We start from the raw sequence: 21,290 nt of genomic DNA on the forward strand, positions 1-21,290 counted from the left end.
CAGCGAGAACACTGTTTGACTTTGTTGTTGACTTTGTTAAATGCGGCTAAATGGGCGTAAATGACCGGCAAGAAAAGCAACAACAACCGAAAGCCAGCAACAGGCTTCCTTTCGGTCCAGAGTGTATGTGTATGTGTGCGCCTGTTTTTGTGTATGTGTTTGTGTAAGAGCAAACATAGAAGGGTTAAAAGTTTAAGGAGTGCGTGTAGCCCGAGCGCGCTCTCTGTCCGCTGCTCCGCACTCCTGTGGAAAAGTTTCTGCATATGCTGGCAGAGATTACGGTAAATTTTGCGCTTGAATAATCGTGAGGGTAACGAGGGTTCCCAGAGAGAAAGGGAGAGGAGAAAGAAAGGAAGAAAGCCATAGGCAGCATCCACTTTCATTACAAAAACTGACGGCGCGTAAGGAAACTTCTTGCGGTTGCTTTTGTACTGTAGATACGCAACGAAATGTGAACAGCAGGTACGGAGTCGAAGACGCCGAGAAGATACATACATACCTCATTACAACAAAAAGACATTGGGCTCTTTTCTTCCTCATCATATTCTTTATCCTCTGGCAACCATTGGAATTATGCGGTATTGTCTAGAAATGAGTTTTCGTTTGTTTGTTGCTATTTTTACGTTTCATCGAACAAAAGCAAAGTACCTGGCAAAACGCAAGAGCAACAAAGAACTGAGAAACTGGCAAATATAAAGCATAAAACAGGAGGAGCAAGACAAGCTGAAGCAGAAGCTCAGCGCAGCATGACGGGCGCGGGGGTGGAGGACAGACAAGCAGCCGCAAACACTCAGCAGCGTTAAGGCAGCAGAACAGCCCAACGAAGCATCGCCATTACACTCACTCCCGCACCAAAAGCCGCAATGCAAGCCAACAGTGCAGTATTCTCACTCCCACCCACCTGCCTAGAGCGAGAGAGAGAGGGAGTTTAGCCAACCTACGCAGCAGCAGGAAGAGACAGAGAGTATAATACGCATGCAGACGTGACGTGTAATGCACAGCTACAGTCAGGCGACAAAAATGTCAAACCTGATTTCGATTAGGTTTGGCTTAAACGAAACGTGTAATAAAACATATATTTATCATGGCCTCAAGAGGTGTTTCCTTGTATATAAAATAATTATAATCTTACAAAATCGTTGTCGTTGCCTTTGTCGCCTTCGTCAACTTTTTTTTTTTGCTCCCAAAGAAATGCAGCAGTGCCGCCTTTGTAGTTATGTGCATGATGAAGAAGCCAACTGTCGTCTCCTCGCCCTTTCTCTCCCTCTCTGGTATGCCATGCCATGGTATTCCCATTCCCATTCCATCTCCATTCCTTCATCCCGCTGTTGGCTGGCTGTCGTCGCATTAAGTGAAGCACGCGGCATGCTGGAGGATCAAAATGAAGTGCTGACAACGCAATGCGGTTGCTTCTGTCAGGCGTCTCCTCACCCCTTATTTAAGGGAACACGTCCATGGCGGCCACACGACAGCCGAGGCGTACACCTGGTAAGCATCTTATCGCAGACCGCAGCGCTAAACAAAAGGATGTAAACGGGAGAGGTCCTGCTTCTCGATGGCTGCCACTTCAATGGCTCTGACGCCCGTCTGCCCATTTGGAGGCACCAACTCCAGCTCCAACGGGCTGTTTAATTTACGCGCTGCTATTATTTTAATCTTTTGCGCTACACCCAGCGTGAAATGACTTTCACCTGGCCCCGGCGCCGGCCCCCTGCTATGGTTACAACTACGGTTAAGGCTCGGGGTAGACATCGCCCAGAGGCATCTTGGTCCAAAGCATTTAGCACAATATACATACACGTACGTATTTACATACCTTTGCCTTGTACTTCTCGAAGTTTTTGCCCACGACAGAAATCGTGGCAAGGTGAGGAAGACAGGAAGCTTTTGTCAGTTGGGTTGGCCTCAAGGTGCTGCAGGATGTGTTGTCGTTGTGTTGTTGTTTTTGTGTGGCTCTGTGGCTCCCGGGCTACCCATCCTTGGCATTTACCATTGCTTTTTATTGTTTTATGTGGCTGTCTACCCCTGCTCCTGGAGTGCTCCCATCCTGGCTCCTCGCTTGCCACTTCAAGGTGCAAAATGTACGACGTGCGTCGTCTCGTACATCATCGCATGCTTTGTGCTTTCAACGCTGAAATCTTTTACAATCAACATGAAGGAGAGGCAAAGCAATTTTGTAGCCAAAAAAGGAAAAAAGACAGAGCCCAAAGACCGAACCGGAAACGAAGCGGGGGAAACGGAGTCCGGACGAGGCACACATAATGCCCCAAATCATTTTCATTTCTTGCATGCGCTTGTCTGCACTGAGCTGCTGCCTCCAAGACCAAGACCAAGACCAAGACGCGCTGGGGCGGACTTCGTTCCGGCTTCCTGCTCTATTAACGCGCTTTTCCTACTCCCACTCCCACTCCCACTCCCACTCCCATTCTCAAGTCTGTGGGCGTTTTTACTGCTCTACGGCACTCAAAGCGCTTAAGCTGGAAGAGAGAGCTGCTTTCCCCACCCAGCTGCCACTAGAAGTTGAGGCACATTACAATATTTTAAAAGATTTACTGACCATGTATTTTCAGCTCAGCCAGCAAAGTGCAAAAAGCTGTAAAATATTGCGTATACGCCAAAGTGCCACCTGAGAAACGTTGCACAAAGTCAGATTCAACAAAGCATAACAAAGCTTCCGAAGAGTGGTAGTGGGGGCGAGGTGTAAAACTATTCCAGAACTATCTACTCGTTCTCGTAGAATTTAAGTTTTGCCAGAAACAAGTGTGGAATCACCGAGGCATGCAACTTGCAATCCTAGAGTCGTTTCAATTTGCCACAGCTCCTGAATTTATTATCGTAATCTACGCTTTGAGGTGCCTAAAAATGCATACGATTCCCTGGAGAAAGCTGCTTAAGACGAAAAATAAATAGAATTTTAAAGTAAATTGAAGCAAGCAACTTATTTGTGGTGCACACAGATATATATTAGACCAGAAGTAGGAACATTGCCAACACTTTTGTACCCCAAAAACTTGGCCAACATAACTCAGCAGGAACCGAGCAGCAAGAGCTGCCAGTAGTAGCTTCAGACACGGCTCCTGGAAGCAACCAAAAGCCACAGCGGCTTCGGAGGCACCACTATCCCCCCAGCAACAAATGGTGCACATTACAAGGGGCCCCATAGCTACTTTACAGAACGCCGAGAAGCTGCCACGTAGAGACTCACATATTTTATTATCTGCTCTGGCACACAGCGGGAAGTGAAGAGCAGAGCAGTGCAGGGCAGAGCAGAGCAGAGCAGAGCAGGAGTGCTGCGGGGATACGAGTGCTGTGTGCAACAAGGCGCAGAACTTAAGCGGTGAAGACAAATTTTTATTGCCGCAAGCCCGAGTCGATTTCGATTATTGACTGGGGCCAAACTGTTGCACGAGTGCTGGGGCAGACAACCATCGCCAGCGCCAGCGCCAGCGCCATCCAAGGAAAAGCTCCCATGTCTGTGTCTGGGGCTTGGTTTCGCCTTTCCTTCCCCTTTGGCTGCTTCTGTCTGTGGCCGCTGTCGCCGTCGCTCATTTGAGTCACATTTTATTATTTTCGTGCATTTATCGTATGCTCGGTGGCATTTTATTTTATTAGCGTGACATTTCAATTGATAGACCCTTGTGGCTGTGGCTGTGGCTGTGGCTGCCGCACTCTGCACGTCACATTTGAATTTTGCTTATCGGAAATTTTGATAGTGAGACGGTCAAACTGCATTTGATCAGATTGGTCACACTGTGAGTACTCGGGGGCCTGCGCAAAGTACTTACATTCTTCTTATCGTCTATCGATACTTTCAGAATCTGAAAAAGAGCAGGCGTCGAGTTTTTTAATTAGACTTGATTTGTGGAGCTGTTCAGTTTTGTTCTCAGATTTTACAGTTATAAATATACAGTTGCCTAGCAAACACATAGTTCCTACATTGCAAAGAGATTTCTGAAAAAAATAAAAAAATCGTCAAGGAAATAACGTAACAAAAAGTGCAAAAACAAAAAACAAAAAAACAAAAAACAATAGAAATTTATAGATTTTGCGAATCAAAATGGTGTATACAGGCTATGAAGGTTATGGCTACCACTCGGCCCAAGCTATGGGCATGCACATGCCCCCGTCGGGCACCGTCTATTTCATGGTCGAGGAGCCGGAGGAGGTGCCGTTGACTCCATCGATCGCCGAGGTGCGCAGTTTCCTGGACGAGGATTTCAACAAGCATCCTCTGGAGCACATCTGGACGGTGTGGCACTGGGAGAATGATCGTTCAAAGTCGTGGGGCGACATGCTCAGTGAAGTGACGAGCTTTGATACGGTTGAGGATTTCTTTAGGTGAGTCATTTTTTCTAGAAAATTATTTTACATTTTTGACATATGTATTTTTTTTTTACATTTGTATTTGTGTTTCGTTAGTGTGTACTATTTCATCAAGCCACCCTCTGATCTACGCGTCCTCAACGATTATATGGTTTTCAAGCATGGAGTGCGGTAAGTTTTGCACGCATTTTCCTAGTCTTTTGTGGTATTTGATGTCGGTACATTTCCAGTCCCATGTGGGAGGATATTGCTAACAAAGATGGCGGCCGTTGGATTATAATTTTGGAAAAAAGTGCCAAGGCCATGAGTGACAAGCTGTGGCATGATTTGGTGAGTTTCGACATTGTGCCCCTAGCATTAAAATGTGCACCACTCATAGTTTTTGTTCTGCAGCTGCTGTGCTGCATTGGCGAGTGCTTCGAACATTCGGACGAGATCTGCGGCGTTGTCATCAATGTGCGCAACAAGGCCAACAAGTTGTGTGAGTAAAACTCACTGTAAATGCAATGCCGAATGATTAAAACAGTGTTTTGATTACAGCACTATGGACAAAAAACTCGCACAATACGCGCGCTGTGCTGTCTCTGGGCCAACAGCTAAAGAACATGCTACAATTGACCGATATGCAGATACAGTACCAGCTGCACAGTGATGCCATGATCCAGCATGGTCCCAATGTCAACACTATATACAAATTGTAAATGCCCCACCCACATCACGTTCATGTTACTCAAGATACACTAGTATGTCACCTCCAAGATCCTCTCGAGAGCGTTGTCGTAAATGCACAGTTCATTTTCTGGCAGAAATGTGCATTTACGATCGCCTCGGAGTCACACTCCCATAGACCCATTGTTTCTGAAGCACACTTCACATTACGCAGCAAATCCTTTGCACACGCACTGATGAACATGAAACACAATACGAATATTAGCTGAATAAAATATCGCATACAGCTCTTAAAGCTTTTCGAAAGCTATGCACGTACTGCTCACTGTGTTGTACTTGGCCCAAGCGAGGTCGCCGCACGTATCCCCCGCTTTCTGGCGATTATTCTTGGTGTCATAATTCTGGCCCATTCCCCTCCCCGCTTTCATGTCGCGGCAAGTGCCGCTTTGTGGGTGTGTGTGTCCTGGGGCCCTTGTGGCATGGCAAAGTTGTGACCAATTTATGGAAATATGCTAGGGACATCCGCCACTCGCATGATTTGATTGTTGTAATTTGTAGGGATTTGGGGTTTTTATTGTTTTATTGAATTATGAAGTGGCATCCACGAAATGACTAGAACGTGATACAGCACACCCACGGATCCACGGAGCGAGGATATCCATTTCATTGCTTTTCCGCTTAATATGAGCAGAATTCTTGGGCGCAGATGAATGCCTGGTGAAAGGTGAATGAATATGCCAGCACGTTCGTGGCACTGGCACTGAACAGCAGAACAGCAGAACAGCAGAGCAGCAGAGTAGCAGATGTAGCAGGTAATAACGTGGCTATACAAGTGGATCCACATCCTTCCGTTGATATGGCAAATAGTTCCACCTCCTATTCCTCCTCCCACTTAAGAGCAATTTAATAGCAGCAATAAAAGCTTTTTCTTTTGGTAGAACAATACTCGGGATCCTCGCCGGAGAATGTCAAAGGGACAAAAACAAATAAGGGATAACCGGACAAAACAAACACACACATAGAAGTCCAGAGAGAGAGAGAGAGCAAGTGCAAATATCCGGCAGAGAATAGCACTAATGTTGTACTTTTTTCTTTATTAAATGAAATGCAAGCTTAATTGAAAAACGCTGACTTCGCAGAGGTCCTTTTCCTGGGAATTGTCTACTCCTGGCTCCCTTCGTGTTTCTATGTTCTCCTGTTGCGCCATGTGTAGCCTGTTGCAATTTTAATTAAACAAAGAGCGTAAAATGTTTAGCCATTTTTTCATTCATGGACTCTCTCTGTTTGTACTCCATCTCTGGGTTCCCCCATCTCTCCTGTTCCTTGCTCTGTGTGTGTCGGCTTCCAATTGTCTTTGGCACGTAAATTTTCTTTGCCAACAAGCACGAAATTGTTTGTCCCTCCGATCCGGCACCGCCATCATGGACCCAGACCTCGACTGGTGCCCTGTGTCTGGGTGTCCCTTTGGCGCTGCAAAACAAATTAATTGTCTGTTTTTCACATAAACTTTTTCGGTCCCCAGCTCTGGATACGGCTACGGTTACGACTACGGCTCCTGCTACTCCTGCCACTCCTGCTACTCCTGGCGCTCTCTCTGTGGGTCGTCCGGCTTGAAGTCCTGCGGTTGTCCCTGCCGCGCGTCTGTCCAATTTGCAGCGCTCTGTTTGTTGCGTAAATTGCGGCAGTTCTTGGCTCTTTATTTGTCCTGATATCTCTCCTTCCCGCCTCTCAAGTTTCACTCCCGCTTTTCGCTTAGCTCATTTGCTGCACATCAGTATTTCGGGGAAGCTTTCGTTTCGACCATCGGCCACCCCCCATCACCCATTTTTGCCATAATTCAAATGTAATTTTCCTGGTAGCCAGGACGCACACACAATCTCTTTTCCTCCCACTATCTTTTTCGCTCTCGTCTCCCCTGTCGCTCATAATTATTTTTTGATTAAAGATTCCATCTACTGCTCGCCTTTCTCGACGCCTGGCAACTTTTCTTTGTGTACTGTTTGCGGAAAAAGAGAAGAAAATGCTGCTCTGAATTTCATTTTAGATTCGGGCAAACTTTAAAAATATTATTAAGAATATTAAGTGAAGGCATGGCTGCCGCTGGTACAGAAACAGAGCCGAACCCCATCTGATCTTTGCTTTTAATTTAAGCTTAGAATGGAATAAAAATACACTACCTCCACATGCTGCTCGTATTTTATTTTATGAGCTCCATGGCTCCTATCCTCCTATCCTCTTCTTTATGATTTCATTTTGCTGCAGATTAATTTCCATCCCCAGGATACAAGTCCATCTCCAGTTGATTTATTGGCATTTATTCTAGGAGAAATTTAAGCTGTGCGAACCGAGAGCGAACCAGAGCTGAGAAATGCAATTAAAATAACGAAATGTGGAAAATGCAATAAACACTCTTCGGATTGCCAATCAAATCGGGAGAAGCAGTTGGCAAATTAACAGAATTAACTCATCTCATCGATTGGATCGATCCCAGACATATGACAAAATGTCACCCACTCAAATGCAATTAAATACAAACGAAACAAATCAAATCAGATCAGATCAGATATATATGTACATATATGTACGTATATATGTATGTATTTATGTACTTTATAGAAATGTGTCTGAATTACAAATTGTGTCCCATTTTTTGGGCTGCAATTTCCTTCGGAGTTGTAGGCGATTTGCATTTTCAAATAATGACAGCATAAAAAACTAGTTAAAAGTTGACAACAATGAAATGTCAAAAGCGCTCTGTAAACTTTGAAACATTTTTTGTGTGTGTTTCTGTTTAAAGCGACCTCCCACGTACCGTACCCATCCCATTCCATTCCATCCATTCTGCCTGTCTGCCTGTATGGCTGTCTGCCCGTGGCCGCCTTTTGGCTCTTTTTGTTTTGGCCCGAACAATAACAGCAGAAATTTTTCTAAAATTTCATGTCCCCTTCGCCATGCAACTGTACTCCGCCACGCCCTTTGGGCTAAGCCCAGCCCAAGCTATTTGCAATTTAACTTTTTCCCACATACACAGATTTGTGGAGGCCAAAAGAACGCTGGGGCATGGGGTTAAAAAAGGTAGGTATACATACATATACATACATGGACATCTACTAAAACAGTGGCACGTAGAGCTTTAGTTTTTAGTTGGTTTTTATTAACTTTTGTCTCAGGTTTTGTCCATTTTCTGTGCCTGTTGTTGTCCCTTTTTTTGTGGGCGTTTAAGTTGCACAATTACTGAGATTCGAGACTAAGACTATGACGGCAACTTATGTTGGCCAAGTTAAACGTTTCAACTCAAATTTCACACAAGGAGCTAAAAAATAACAAGGGAAGCCCTCAAAGGGAGGCAGCCCTCTCAAAACCCTTCTCCATTTTCTGTTGGTCAATTGAGTTTTCAAAGGCTGAAGCACTACATAACTCTAAATGCTATTTCGCCGGTATTTTGTGTGGGAGAATAGGTTTGGTGCCATGGTATTGGGTTGTATCGGTTGCACGGATAGTCTGCCGTGACGCACGGGCGCCGGCAGGATATAGATGTATCTGTAGTATCCATAGGTAATTTCACCGGGAGTCGCATCTCGGAGATTTTCCAGTATTCGGATGAGCCCCTCGAGACGCATACGCTGCTGGCTCGCTTGGAGCATTGCAGCGCTCACATTGGTTGGGTAATCCGGACGGAATATGTTTTTTTCCACCAATGTGTTCATAATCTAATTTTGAAACTAGTATCAATATCAAATGAATGACAGAAGGGAGGCCAATATGGTCTTACCATCAGAATTAACTGTACAGTGCTCGTGCGGTTGTACCCCAAGAGGTCGATTTCCCGGATAATTGGGGCCAAGTTCCCATTCCGGGAGCCCAAAATGGCACAGCTGTGCGCCGGCTGGGCGCATAGCATGCGGTGCGTAAGGAGCAGTACTCTGCGGCACTGCCTAGCGGGTGTGACCGGCCTTGAGGTCCACTTGGGCACTACCACGTTCCAATCGGCCGGGTTGCTGTTGTGATCGACAGCGACCGTGCCATAGGCGACCCACGTGCAGTTTGTGGGGCAATTATAGTAGCGTGGCAGGGGCAGCACCGGCCACTCGAACAGTACCGCCAGGATAAAGTCAAAGCGCAGGCGTCGGCGCCCGTTAGTGCCACGCTGCACGGCCAGTACCTCGTGCATGACCGGCGCACTGCAGCGGTTGTGCGCCCTGTAGCTCAAGTTGTACACCACAGAACTGTTCACGACCGAATATATATAGCCCAAGGAGGCGATGGCCCGCTGCAGCTCCTGCTCCAGCAGAATGTTTATGCACTTGGAATTCAGCATGTTAGCCAAGAAGAAGGGAGATTCCAGGTCGCGGTTGAGCTTCTTCAGCTGCACAGTACGCTGCTCCTCATCGAAGATGGCGGCCAGCCCAATGGGCAGTCGAATGGGCAATAAGATCTCAATGTGCAATGGCAAATCCATGCATAGTCCGTGCATGAAGGAAGCTGTAGTTGGGACATTAGTGGGACTGAACATCTAGGGTGAGGGGGACTACATACCTGGATCCGGCAGCTCGCTTAGATAATTCTTGAAAACGGAATCTTCTTTCAAGATATCCATGATGACGCGGCTTATCAGATAGGCGTCTAGCAAGAAATGCCCATTCTCAACCGCAGCGGCGTGGTCGCCATCGGTCGTCACATCCGTCTCAGAAGGCCGAAAACCAGCAAACATTTTGTTTTTTGAATCTACAACTCAAATACCTATGTTATTGGAAATATCAGCAAGTATTGTGTTTTAATAGTTCATAATTCATTCACTATACTTACTGTTTCAGGACTACTCCAGGAATATTTATGTAGCAGGTATTTATTTTAAATTTGAAAGCGAATAGGCAGATTGCAAATTACTTTCAACATAACCATACAATTTTCCGATGGGCGTTGTGTTCGATAAATAATGTGTTGTGCAGCGTTTATCCTCCCGGTTGTGTAGTGTTGTGTAACGCGTGCCCCAGTACCTAACCGGTTCACTAATTTGCTGCTGTTCGACCACACACTGCTGCACTGGTTCCAGAAAGGCCAAAGTTCAGAAAGCGCTGTGACCGTGGGTTCGCGATGGCGGGATCGTCTTCGGAGTGGCCCACATCTATCTGCACATCTGCATGGCTTGTTCCTCATTGTATCGGCTCTGGTATGTGTGTGCTGTTTTATATTGCTATATAATTATGAATACATCTGATAATGTAGAAGAAATACATACATACATTCCTCTCTCTTTTTCCAGAAACGCACTTTGGGGCATTTCGACTTTCAATGCTTCAAAAATCATTAATCACGTTTTGGCAATACAAAAAAGGCGTCACGCTCGAACTAACATACATGAATACATCTTATTAGAATACCATGCCCATGCCTCACCCTATATAAATATACCTTGCGCAAGTCTCATTGCTGCCGATCATCACATTGTCGTACTCCGCCAGTGGGTGGACGGTGGACGGTGGACGTTGGACTGTGGGTGGTGGGCGGTGGGCGGTGACAGGGGCTGTGAATGAAATGCGAATGGGATCCAATTTACTATAAATTTTACTACGTTCCTGTTGCCAGCGCACGACGCTTCTGCGCAGTGGCTCACAGCATCCACCAGGATACAGGATGGTGTATGGTATCCATGTTGCCAGGACGTGCCAGAGAAACATGAACGAACATGCACAAATGCTGGGGACAGCGCAATCAGAATTCAGTTGCTGTTCGACGTTCCTCGTTGTCGGTTGTTGGCTCCTCTTCCTTTTCCGAGAAGTCTACTGTAAGTGTGCCAGACAGACAAAAACAGGGAGTGAAAGAGAGCGAAAGAGACAGAGACAGAGAGAGAGAGAGAGAGAGAGAGAGAGATAGAGAGTGATAGTGGGTGCTAAGCGGGAGAGACAGAGATGGAAAGACCGAAAGAACCGTTATCAATACCAGTGGCAAAGAGAGCGCGCCGTCGCAGTTTTGTTGTTTCTGTCTTTTGGGCTGCAGTTCGCGCTGTGTGTACGAAAGAGCATGCAAAGGCGGCGAAAGTGCAACAGCAACAAGAGAAGAAGCGGCAAGAACGTGCGTGCCGTGTAAATAACAGTACTAAACATATGCATACATATATGGTGTAGTATATCTGCTATATATGTACATATGTATATGCACATATACAATATATACAATAGTATATCCACGGATATTTATGTGTGTTGCTTGTGGCGTGTGTGCGTGCGTGTGTGTGTGTGTGCGTGCGAGTGTGCCGGCTCCGTCAAGAACGTGAAAATCCGCCAAGTTTGCAACAGCGTTTTTTTTTTGTTTTTTGTTTTCTGTTTTTTGCACTGATAATGTTGTGTGTCTAATGAAAGGTTTCCTCGTGCCTCGTGCCTCGTGCCACCAGTACTCTTCCCTTGGAGGGACGAGACTCCGCTCCGTGTTGCATGCGCGCAAATTGAAAATAAATTGAATTGCAACAACGTGCTAAAATCATGAAACAACTTAGTTTTAAGGTTTTTTTTCGCCTTTTTTTTTACACATAAAATGGAAAAGTGCCCGAGTGCTTGCTTTTTCCCGGAGAGAAAATTGCATGCAAATTTGTTTTTGAGTTGATGAGGTCTTGAGATACTTATAAAAAGTGAAGTGTTTTGTTTGCTGTGAAGACAGGACATCTTTGTTTGTCTATTTTTGGGAGTGTTTCCCGGTTCGAAACTAGTTTCGATGACAGAAGCTTGGGGATTATGTATGTGCAGGAGCCATGCAGGTGTTTTTTTTGAATTTAAAGAAAGTCTTGCTAAACTCCTCACATTGTCTATGTTCTCCATATTTCTATGGCATTCTGAAAACTACCTAAATATGTACATATGTGTATTCGAAACACTGTTAAGTTCTTCAGAATTCCATGCAACGGTTAAAGATATTTCTCAATGAGAATGACTCTCTTCGAGTTAAGCCCTTTCCCTCTGCCCAAAGAAGTGCCATATGGCCTTGCCTTCCCCGTCGGCTCGGAGGCATGCCTCATCAATAAGGCATATGCATATCCCGCTTCATGGCAAGCTCCGTTTTCTTAAGTGCCTCTTAGCTTTCATGCCCAACCCCGATTCGGGGCATGGCCAACCCCTTTTTAGCAGAAGCTGAGGCTAAAGACACATTTAGCAACGCATTCACGTAGCACGGGCAGGACGACGACGACGACGACGACATCCTGCCTCCTGGCGGCACTCTCTCAACCTTTGCTGCTAATTGCCGCTTAATTGTTTGACATTTTCCCCATGTATTGTTCAGGGGGCAAATGGCATTTATTTATACATTTCTTTTGTGTCTTCTTTATGCAGGCAATTAGCAGTCAAGAGGAGGAGAAGTCCGTGTACTCGTAAATGTGTGTACATTTGTGAAGACCGGCCGGCTAATGCTGCAGCAGAAGCAGAGAGAGAGAGGCCTATTGATTTTATGAACGGAACTTCATTTCTCGTGAGAGAGAAGCTGCAACTATTTTTGGCCAACGATGCTGCCGCCGTGACAAACTATAAATCTGTCTGGTCTGTGCCGGCAATATACTCGTGGCACACATGCAGATACACACGACTACTCATGCCACTACTATACGTCTATACGTACATATATGGCTTATAGTGCAGCTGCAGCAGCAGCGGCAGCACCGGCAACATCAGAAATTTTTGTTGCTCTTTGTTGCTGTTGTGGCTGCTGCACACACAAAATTTATTGATTGCCGCAGACCGACACACACAAAGACACACAAACACACGGGAATACGAGGCATGTGTCGCATGAGGCTGATGTCTGTTGCTGATGTGTAGTAAAAACCCCTTGTATTTCGTGCGTTTTACAGCGGAAGTGACCAGCACACACACGCACACACGTATGCAGGCACAGATACATATGTACTCCTCCATATGTACATACATACATACATATATCGTCGCCCCCCTCCTCGTGTGTGCGTAGTAGTTGTAGTAATAGTAGTTTCTGGCGTGTGCCGGCAAACGGAGTTTTGCTTTATTTAAATTTTCGGTCATCGTTACGCTCTCTCTCACTCTCTGGCCGTACCAGTTTTCCCTCTATTTCTCTCTCTCTCTCTCTCTGTCTCGCTCTCGCCAACTATCTTTCGGTTGAGGGAGGCCTACTACAATTTGTGCTGCTGCTGCAACAGCTGCCCGCAGTGCGTATACGCAATATTTTTGAATTGTTTTACGCTGCGTATGCGCAATCTAGCGCCCAAATAGAGCCCAAATATGAACCTTCCAAAGGCTGCTGCTGCTGCTGCTGCTGCTACTTCTGTTGCTGCCACTGACATTAATTAGAAGGAAGGGAGAACGAAAGGAGGAACAAGTTTCACTTTTCTCGCCCACACCCCCGCCCATCAGCCACACTGATCCATCATTTTACACAAAAGTCACGTACAAAATGTTTTCCCCCACAAAACAGGCAGGCAAAAGGAAAGGAAAAAGCCAAAGCCAAAGGAAAGTTTCCCTGCCACTTTAACCTAGAGAGAGAAAAGAAAGGGAATGAGGGTGGGGATCGGGGTGGAGTGGTGGTGGTGGTGGAGGTGGAGGGCGGGGATGGATGTTAAAGTTTTTCCTGTATCAAATTAAGAAATCACACATATACTCTAACAACGGCGGAGCAACGGAGGCGTCTCGAAAATATGCAAGCAAAAATGTTTGTCAAAGCTAAGAAATTATATTTTGTTTGCGGACTGAGGGGGAGGGCTTATACTTTATTTATACTTAAATGACACGAGAGCCGAGCTCACGATCTCCTGCCAGGCTCCCAGGCTCCCATTCTGCTTTATGTTTTCTTTAGGTTCGCTTATGCTTTCGATTGGCGTGTGACACTTTAAGCGCGCCTCGATTCCCAGCTCCCAATCCGAATCCCACTCCCAATCCCACTCCCACTCCCAATCCCAATCCCTCGACTGACTTGACATTTAAAATTATTGCTGCGGGTCGTCGACTGCTATTTATGATTGATGTGCTGCCGCTGGGGCAGGGTCCTGGTGGGTTAACAATCTTGTTGGATTTATGGCAAGACACGCGAGCATGTTACGCGAGCATAGGCTCCCCAATCAGTAGCTGCGAATTTATTGGTAGCTGGAAGATACCCTGAATTCGCGTGGGAAATGCATTTAAAATATTTCGAAAATGGTAGAGGGATGCAATGGCAGGGAAACTGTTATTTCTTACTCGTAGAAAATATAAGTACGCTTTTCCCATACAAATTAAATTAAAATATAACGAGATTCTTATGTATGGCACATACATATATGTAAATATTCCCTGAAATCCTTCCTTCCCCCATTCTATCAGTGCAATGCTCAGGATATCTTTGCCATTGTTTTCTAAAGTATTTCGGTAGGCTCCCCTTAAATCTCTTTCCCTGATTTTTGGCTAGCTCTCCGGCTATTTTCGAAAATAACTTTTAGTATGTTTTCCACACAATTTTCCATTGTTTCCCGTGCACAAGAACACACGTTCTCTCGTGCACTATTACTGGTATATACTATTTTACTTAACTCAATATTTCCCTCGTTAGTCATAGACGAAACGAAGGAAACAAAAGACCAGTAAAGCGTGGCATAGTAACAGGCCCAGGAAAAATCACTGAGCAACCAACAACAGAGGCAACAGCAAAAGCAGCCAAAACGTGTTGGCATCAGCTGCAATGGGGGAAAAGTTTATGACTTTAGACCCATTTTGTGTACATCCCCGCGTACTCCCTCCCTACAGATAGAGGGAGAGGGAGCGGGAGGGGGAGGGGGGGCTCTCTCTGTTGAACTCAATTTTTTTGCAGTGAATCAGAGCGACGTGGACTTACCTTGGGAGCCCCAGCTGGAAAGTGCTCCTCCTCTGGTTTTCTCCTGCTCTGCTCTGCTCTGCTCCGTGTCTGCTTGGCTGCTGTTTTTAAATGATTTTTATGTGCACTTCAGAGGCAAGAGGGCAGGCAAGCAGGCTCAGGCAGAGGCAGAGGCAGAGGCAGGGGCAGGGGCAGGGGCACTACCCCGGCTACCCCTCTCTCCCACTGTTGTTCCCCTCTGCTTTTTTTTTTTGTTCCTTATATATGTATATACATGCATATAATTTCTTGCACAATTTTGTAGCTCTGGCTTTTCATTTCACAGTTTGTTATGCATTTTCCCCACTGGCTTCTTCGTTCTCCACTCTTTCTGCACACTCTCTCGTCTGTGCTCCTTTCTTTTGTTTGTTTGTTTGTTTGTTTGTTGCTTCATGCTTTCAGTTTATTGATTTTCTCTATTTTTGTTCTACTATTTTTTACATTCGTTTCTATTTTTATTTGTGTTCTTTTTTGTTTTTTTTTTGTGTGTCTGCATGCCGCTGTTTGTTTGCGGCCAGCCGGTCGGCCAGTGTTACAATGCATCAGACGACAACCTTTTGGCCAAAACCACTCTTCACAGTCCACAGTCCACTGTCCTCTGTCCTCTGTCCTCTGCCTCCCCCTGTCTCTGGGTTCCCGGCCCTTTTGTTTTGCCAGCCGGGATTCCCATGCAGTCCGTGGTTCTGGTCCTTTGCATTCTATTGATTTTTTGTGGCAGGAGCAGAGGCGGAGGCAGTAGCAGCCACCGTGCCCAGAGATGCTGTAAAAAGTCATTAGCGAAAGGGCCTCCTCTCTCTCTGTGTGTGTGTGTGTGTGTGTGTGCGCGGGGTCTCTCCGGCTCTCGAGTGCATAATGGCACAATTTAAATACGGCTACGCCATGTGAATGAACCGTGAACTATGACCGCAGCAGCAGCAGCAGCAGCAGCAGCTCCCCGCTTAAAGCCATGGATCTTAATCTCTCTGCCTGCGATGTTAAGGGGATACCCATTCCCATTCCCAATTCCTCTCTCTCTCTCTCTCTTCCTTCACGTAAGCGTTAGATCCAATTTGTAGCCTACTTTTATGGGCATTAACCTCTGCCATTTGTCGCACACATGTTTTTCTATTTACCCACGCGAAAACAATAAGCTAAAAGCCATTTGATTTTGATTTATTGACGCACGTACAAGCCAGCAGAAGAGACAGTGGGGATGGGACGGAATGGGACGGGATGGGAGTTCGAGTAGCATGCAACAAGCGAAACAGATGCCCCAGACATGATAGAAATCGATGGCATAATGATTATCTATTAAAATAAATCACGTATTTGGCAGACACGATGGCTGCTGTTGCCATACGGCGGCGGCGGCTGCTGCTGCTGGTGCTGGTGCTGCTTGAGGAGATAGACCCACGTGCAGACACGGACATGGACACGGACACAGCCATAGACCTGGCCTGGCCAAGCGTTGAAGTCTATAAATTGCACTTGTCTCGGCCTTCGTTTCTGTTCTCCCTTTTGGCCACATGTGTGTCTGAAGATGGGGCGAGGGAGAGACGGTTTCTTGGGCAGGCTTTAATGCATTTTCCATGACACAAATTGTCACAGACAGGGGCCGGGAAGCCTAGGGACACCAGGCAGACACAGCGTTAAGTGTAATACAAATAAATCGAAGCTGACTTCAAGTGTGTAAGCCTTTGGCAAAGACTCAAGATTCGATTCTACTAAGGAAATAGAAGGGAAATAGGTGAAGAAGTCGCTTACAAAGACAGAGCTCACACAGAGTTTTCCCTTTGATCATCAGACCTTTTATGATTGATTTCCAACGAGAGCTTAGCCCAGCATTAGACATCATTGAAACATTAAGTTCGTGGAGGTTTTTTTTAACGAAAATTCTACTGATTGATTTTAGAATGTTTGATATGATAATACTCTTCCTTGGAGTTTTCACAGGGCGTGGAATTCAGTGGAATTCCTCTCGGGGAACTCAGTTCGCTTGGGGCTGAGCTCGGGGCTGTGTATAGAGGGAAATCTGCTTGGGCTTGCAATTTTGATACATTTTTCTGTTGCCTGTTGCCTGTCGCACTTTAAACTAATTGCCAGCAATTTAGCAAACGTTGGCAGTGCAATGCGGCGTATGCGTAATATTTATGCATGTTCTCCCTTTTGTTTCTTCTACTACTTTTACTTCTACTCCTGATCTTCCTTTCTCTGTCGCCCTCCCTGTCTGTCTCCTCCTCGTCTCCCACACTGTGTCTTCCCCCCACTTCCCCATCTCTCGCTCTGGCCTTGTGTGTGTGTGTGTGTGTGTGTGTGTGTGCGTCTCTGTTTCCTTTCTCTCTTTTGTTTGCTGCCAGTGTTTCCCATTGCGCACATTTGCCGCATAATTGCCAAGTCATGATTTTTTACGGGGACACCGAGAAAAAAAACCGGGACTTGGAGTAGAACCCATAGTCCGTCCGCAGAGGCAGAGCCCGAACAAGAGACGGAGGCGGAGGGAGAGCCTGCCTTTCTCTCGAAGAAAATACAACAAGTAACGAAGAAAATAAACGAAGCATTTTTCTCCCCGTCCTGTTGCCCGTTTCCATCCAGCTTGCTGATGATATTCGCACTGGGCATAATTTCCATGTTGCTTAAGCGGCATTTTGTTACCAGTCCCTGCTATCCCTGCTATCCCTGCTTCCAATCCCTGGCTTCCATTCCATTCCCTTTCATTCCCTTTCCGACTCTCTACTTTATCGTTATTGACAGTTTTATACGCTTCTTTTTTTGTCGTTTTATCTTTATTTTTTCGTATCGAGTTCCTGTGTCCCTTTTGCATAGTTTCAAGTTTCATGCCGCATTTTTGTTTTTTCGTGTTGGTCTTATTCGTTTTTTACAATGTCCAGAAGCTTACCTTGGGGACTAGCCAGCCGTCTGCTCGGCTGCCCAAAGTGGGGAACGGGAATGGGAATGGGAATGGGAATGGGAGTGGGAATGGGAGGTTGCGTACTTGCACACGTGTTTTAGCATATTTTTGTCATATTTTGCATCCATAAGATACGAGTACGAGTACGAGTACGAGTATGAACACTACTCCTCTCTAGCAAATACTCTGATTATTTTCTGTGGTTCAGGCGGCAGCTCAGGCTCTGGCTCTGGCTCAGGCCCTAACTTCACTTCACATATGAGGATGTCAGCACTTCAGTTGGCAAACTTATGGCGCTCCAATTTCGCGCTGATGCATAATTTTTCTCCGGCAGCATAAAAATGCGCTCAAAGGGGCGGCAAAAGCCCGAAACCAGGAAGAAAATGGCAGAACTATAGGGACTTCAAAAGAGGAAGAGATTCGTACACTAAGAAAATGAAAAGTGTAAGATCTTTTGAGTGAAAATTATATGTAGATTTTCCTGCTAAATATCCTGGAAATTTCCCTTTTTTTTTTTTTTTTTGCTTAAACATTTTGAGAACAATGGCGTTTCCCTGATTTTTGTCTGTGTACTTTCGCTCAGAGCTGCCACAAATCTCCGCCTCCCAGTGGTAGGGTGTAGGGTGTAGGGTGTAGGGTACACGCTTTGTGGCACTGACTTGACATGATTAATATCCCCGCTGACATGGGAATCGTCAAGTGAAATCAAAAGGAAAAAGAAGCTGTGCCAACAACGCTTTAACAAGGAAAAACTCCCTGAACTTAGCCATGGCTTAAAGAGGGGTTCATAGGTCAGGGAATTCTTTTCCGCAGTTCTGCAGTTTTAGAGTCTCGTGCCAGAGTTTTCATAGATCTTTTAGAAATGCGAGAGAGCGCTAAAAACTCCCACGAAAAATCGACAAAAGTTCACAGTTCTTTTCTGTAGCTTTTCCTCTTTCGCTTTCCCCTAAAAATAATCCGGGATTTTCCGTTTGTTTTCCAGGAACATTAAAACCTACGGCGGCATAAATCGCACTCTTCCACACGCACACCCACTCGCATCGCATTCAAAATTCAAATTTTCGCGGGCACGTAATACGGAAAATAAATAGCGAGAGACCATTCACATTTTCCAGCTTCAATCACGGCAGCACCCACAGTTTTCCACAAGGGCGGTGAGAGAGCGGGGCAGCGGGAGGCAGTGCGAGGTGCGTGCGAGTGAGCAAGCAACAAAAGGAAGAATAACAAACAAATCAAAGCGGAATTCGGCATTTAAAATCCCAGATATAAAAAATGTAATGGAAAGCATTAGTGCTCATAAAAAATGGATTTACATAGCCTTTTTAAGGCCGTCCTGATCCTGTATGTCATACGAGGTGAGTATTAGCCCGCAGATACCTCCTCCCTTCCCCCGAAAAATAAAACCTCCCCCACCCCCTTTCTAATCCCATAATCAATAGGCGCTGCAATGATTTCAATTAGATGGGATTTTTGTGTGTACAAACGGCGGTGCTGGTGTGGGGGGGGGCCCTAAAAGATATGCAATTAAATTTGCAACATAAGTGAGCTAAGGGAACGCATGTGGCATGTTTTGTTGGCGGCATGGGGTTGGGTTGGTATTGAAAAGCGAAAAGCATTCAATTAACACTGATTTTGCCGCTGCTAATGAGGGACGCGCCTCCAATGTTGCGAACTTCTGAAGGGAGACAAAGGAGCGACATGGGGTGGTGATGGGGTGGTGATGGGTTTGGGGATCTCCCATGGAGTTTGTGCTATAAATTATTGAAAAGCACACGTTTCACTTTTGTTTTTGCATGGTGTTTGTGCTGTTAATGCCCCGCCGCCGCTTGCGGTCTCAAAGAAACGAAGTCAACAGCAAAAGTTTTCCATGCCGAGATGACAGCGACATGGAGAAGGAGAAGGAGAAGGAGAAGGAGGACGAGCACCGTACCAGGAGCATTTGTGAAACTTCTGCCACTGGCGTGGACCGACACTTTGGAGCACACACAAAAGAGGTTGCTCCAAAGGACACACACGCACTCGCCAGAGGAGAGGTGTGCAGGCAGTGCAGGCAGGGCAGGAGGAGAAGAGACCAGCACCACGGACCAGCACCAGCACCAGGCACTGGGAGCAGCATAAGGATCAAATGTTAATTGCAGTTTTCGAGCCATAATTAGAGATCCTCATTGTCTAATGTGTCACGGCATTTAGCAACCGAAAGCCAGACCCGGGACGGGACTCGCCCGCAAAACCAGCTAAACAAATGCACAAGTAGCCGGGGATGAAAGAAATATCTTGGCAAAGCGCAGGCGAGCCAAGCAAAAAGCCAGGAGCGGAATGGGTCTAAGAGAGTTTCTTCCCAGAAGAAAACTTAGATCTTAGATATTGCTACTTCAGGAGTTGTATTCGATTGGTGCCTCAGGAGGGGACTGCTCGATGGAAAGCCTCTCAAAGCTCAACGCTGAATCAATTGGGTTTTCCCAAGATTCTGCGCCATTAATAGCTTTCCCGAACCCTTTAGTTTTCCCCTAAGAGCCTCTTCCTTGGCATACTCCGCTTCTGAAAGGGAAGAGAGCCTCTCACCTGTCAAAGATCTTCTAAGAATCGTGTCGATTTCCTTCAGAGGCTAGAGTCCGCTCCTGTGTTGGCTCCCGGGCCGCCTCCCCGCTTCACACCAAGTTCAACAGCACGCCCTCGAAATGTGAATGACCTCGAATGTCACGTTATGGCAGCGCATGAAAGGAATGGGCGTGGACGTGGGGCAAGGAAGCGTTTGCGGGGGGCAGGAGTCCTGGCAGTTCGTCACATTGCATATCGCAGCAGCAGGCGGCCAAGATTATGCAGCTTCTGGCTCTGCCGACTGCTATTTTATGAAACAAAAACAGGGCTGCAGCAGCAGAGGGTCTGGGGCCTGTTTGGGCTTTGTGCAAGGACCTGGCAGCATTGTCCAAGGCACTGCAGAAGGAGCCAGCAACCAGGAGCTTAAGTCCAAAGCATGCAGAGCATAATCAGCTTCATCATCAGCAGCAACAGCAGCTGAAACAGCAACATCAACAAGCAGTAGGCAGAATGAAAGAAGGAAGGTCCTTTAGTGTCACAGTCAGCAGAAGGAGACGGAGATGGAGATGGAGGAGCAACCAGCACCAGTAGTCGAATCAGCAGCAGAATCATCAGCAATGGCAGTCCGCCTGTCCGCCCGTCCGTCTCTCCGCCTCCGTCGGCCTGTCCGCCTGGTCGCCTGGCAATGGGAAAGAAACAAAGCGCCTGCAGCTGCCAGGACCTGAACCTCAACGAGGACATGGGCATGGACAAGGAAGGCTGTCGTTGATCTTTTGCTGATAACTTTGGCTTTTTGAGCTGCACAAAAAGAGCTCTAAGGACAGAGAGAGAGAGAGAGAGAGAGATGTTGTTGAGGAAGTGGCAAGTGTCACATAGGCAACACGTAATACAAAAGCCCCACCACAACGAAGTTGCCAACCAGCAACGCAGCTTAATTATTTTCCTACTTTGCAAATGAGATGCAAAATCCAGATACAATTCTTTGCTTCTTGCCATTCAATCGGAGCGAAGCATGCCCCTATTTTCGTGCAGT

At 46.3% G+C, this 21,290-nt stretch overlaps 3 protein-coding genes and 1 long non-coding RNA gene across 9 annotated transcripts in view; 3 read left to right on the top strand and 1 right to left on the bottom strand.

Annotated features, from left to right (window-relative positions):
- The first annotated feature begins 3,872 nt into the window (after window positions 1–3,872).
- On the top strand, window positions 3,873–5,306 carry eIF4E3 (eukaryotic translation initiation factor 4E3). Its single transcript, XM_001354164.4, has 5 exons — window positions 3,873–4,338; window positions 4,420–4,494; window positions 4,554–4,653; window positions 4,717–4,804; window positions 4,864–5,306. Exons 1-5 carry the CDS (start codon window positions 4,058–4,060, stop codon window positions 5,022–5,024), a joined length of 705 nt encoding a protein of 234 aa, XP_001354200.2. The 5' UTR covers window positions 3,873–4,057; the 3' UTR covers window positions 5,025–5,306.
- Window positions 5,307–8,118: 2,812 nt separating this feature from the next.
- LOC6900943 (uncharacterized) lies at window positions 8,119–9,925 on the bottom strand. 2 transcript variants are annotated; one of them, XM_002134608.3, is made up of 4 exons: window positions 9,799–9,925; window positions 9,529–9,717; window positions 8,765–9,474; window positions 8,119–8,702 (listed from the first exon to the last, which is right to left on the bottom strand). In XM_002134608.3, the coding sequence occupies exons 2-4, from the start codon at window positions 9,701–9,703 to the stop codon at window positions 8,412–8,414; spliced, it is 1,176 nt and encodes a 391-aa protein (XP_002134644.3). In that variant the 5' UTR covers window positions 9,704–9,717; window positions 9,799–9,925; the 3' UTR covers window positions 8,119–8,411. The 2 variants fall into 2 exon arrangements, with proteins under 2 accessions (XP_002134644.3, XP_015042408.2); XM_015186922.2 differs by having other exon boundaries at window positions 9,529–9,732; window positions 9,799–9,919.
- On the top strand, window positions 9,666–10,647 carry LOC26533717 (uncharacterized). Its single transcript, XR_001453030.2, has 4 exons — window positions 9,666–9,756; window positions 9,807–9,834; window positions 9,942–10,162; window positions 10,256–10,647. It is a non-coding gene; the product is annotated as an uncharacterized lncRNA (long non-coding RNA).
- A 30-nt stretch (window positions 10,648–10,677) lies between these two features.
- The window catches only part of Dscam4 (Down syndrome cell adhesion molecule 4), a 43,267-nt gene continuing 32,654 nt past the window's right edge, over window positions 10,678–21,290 (top strand). For all 5 annotated transcript variants that reach the window (XM_033382113.1, XM_033382114.1, XM_033382115.1 and 2 more), the window contains exons 1-2: window positions 10,678–10,777; window positions 18,702–19,074. In XM_033382113.1, the coding sequence (XP_033238004.1) occupies window positions 19,023–19,074 (52 nt within the window). In that variant the 5' untranslated portion in view covers window positions 10,678–10,777; window positions 18,702–19,022. The remainder of the gene's footprint in view (window positions 10,778–18,701; window positions 19,075–21,290) is intronic.

The sequence above is a fragment of the Drosophila pseudoobscura genome, chromosome X (genome assembly GCF_009870125.1).
Source record: "Drosophila pseudoobscura strain MV-25-SWS-2005 chromosome X, UCI_Dpse_MV25, whole genome shotgun sequence".
Classification (NCBI taxonomy): domain Eukaryota; kingdom Metazoa; phylum Arthropoda; class Insecta; order Diptera; family Drosophilidae; genus Drosophila; species Drosophila pseudoobscura.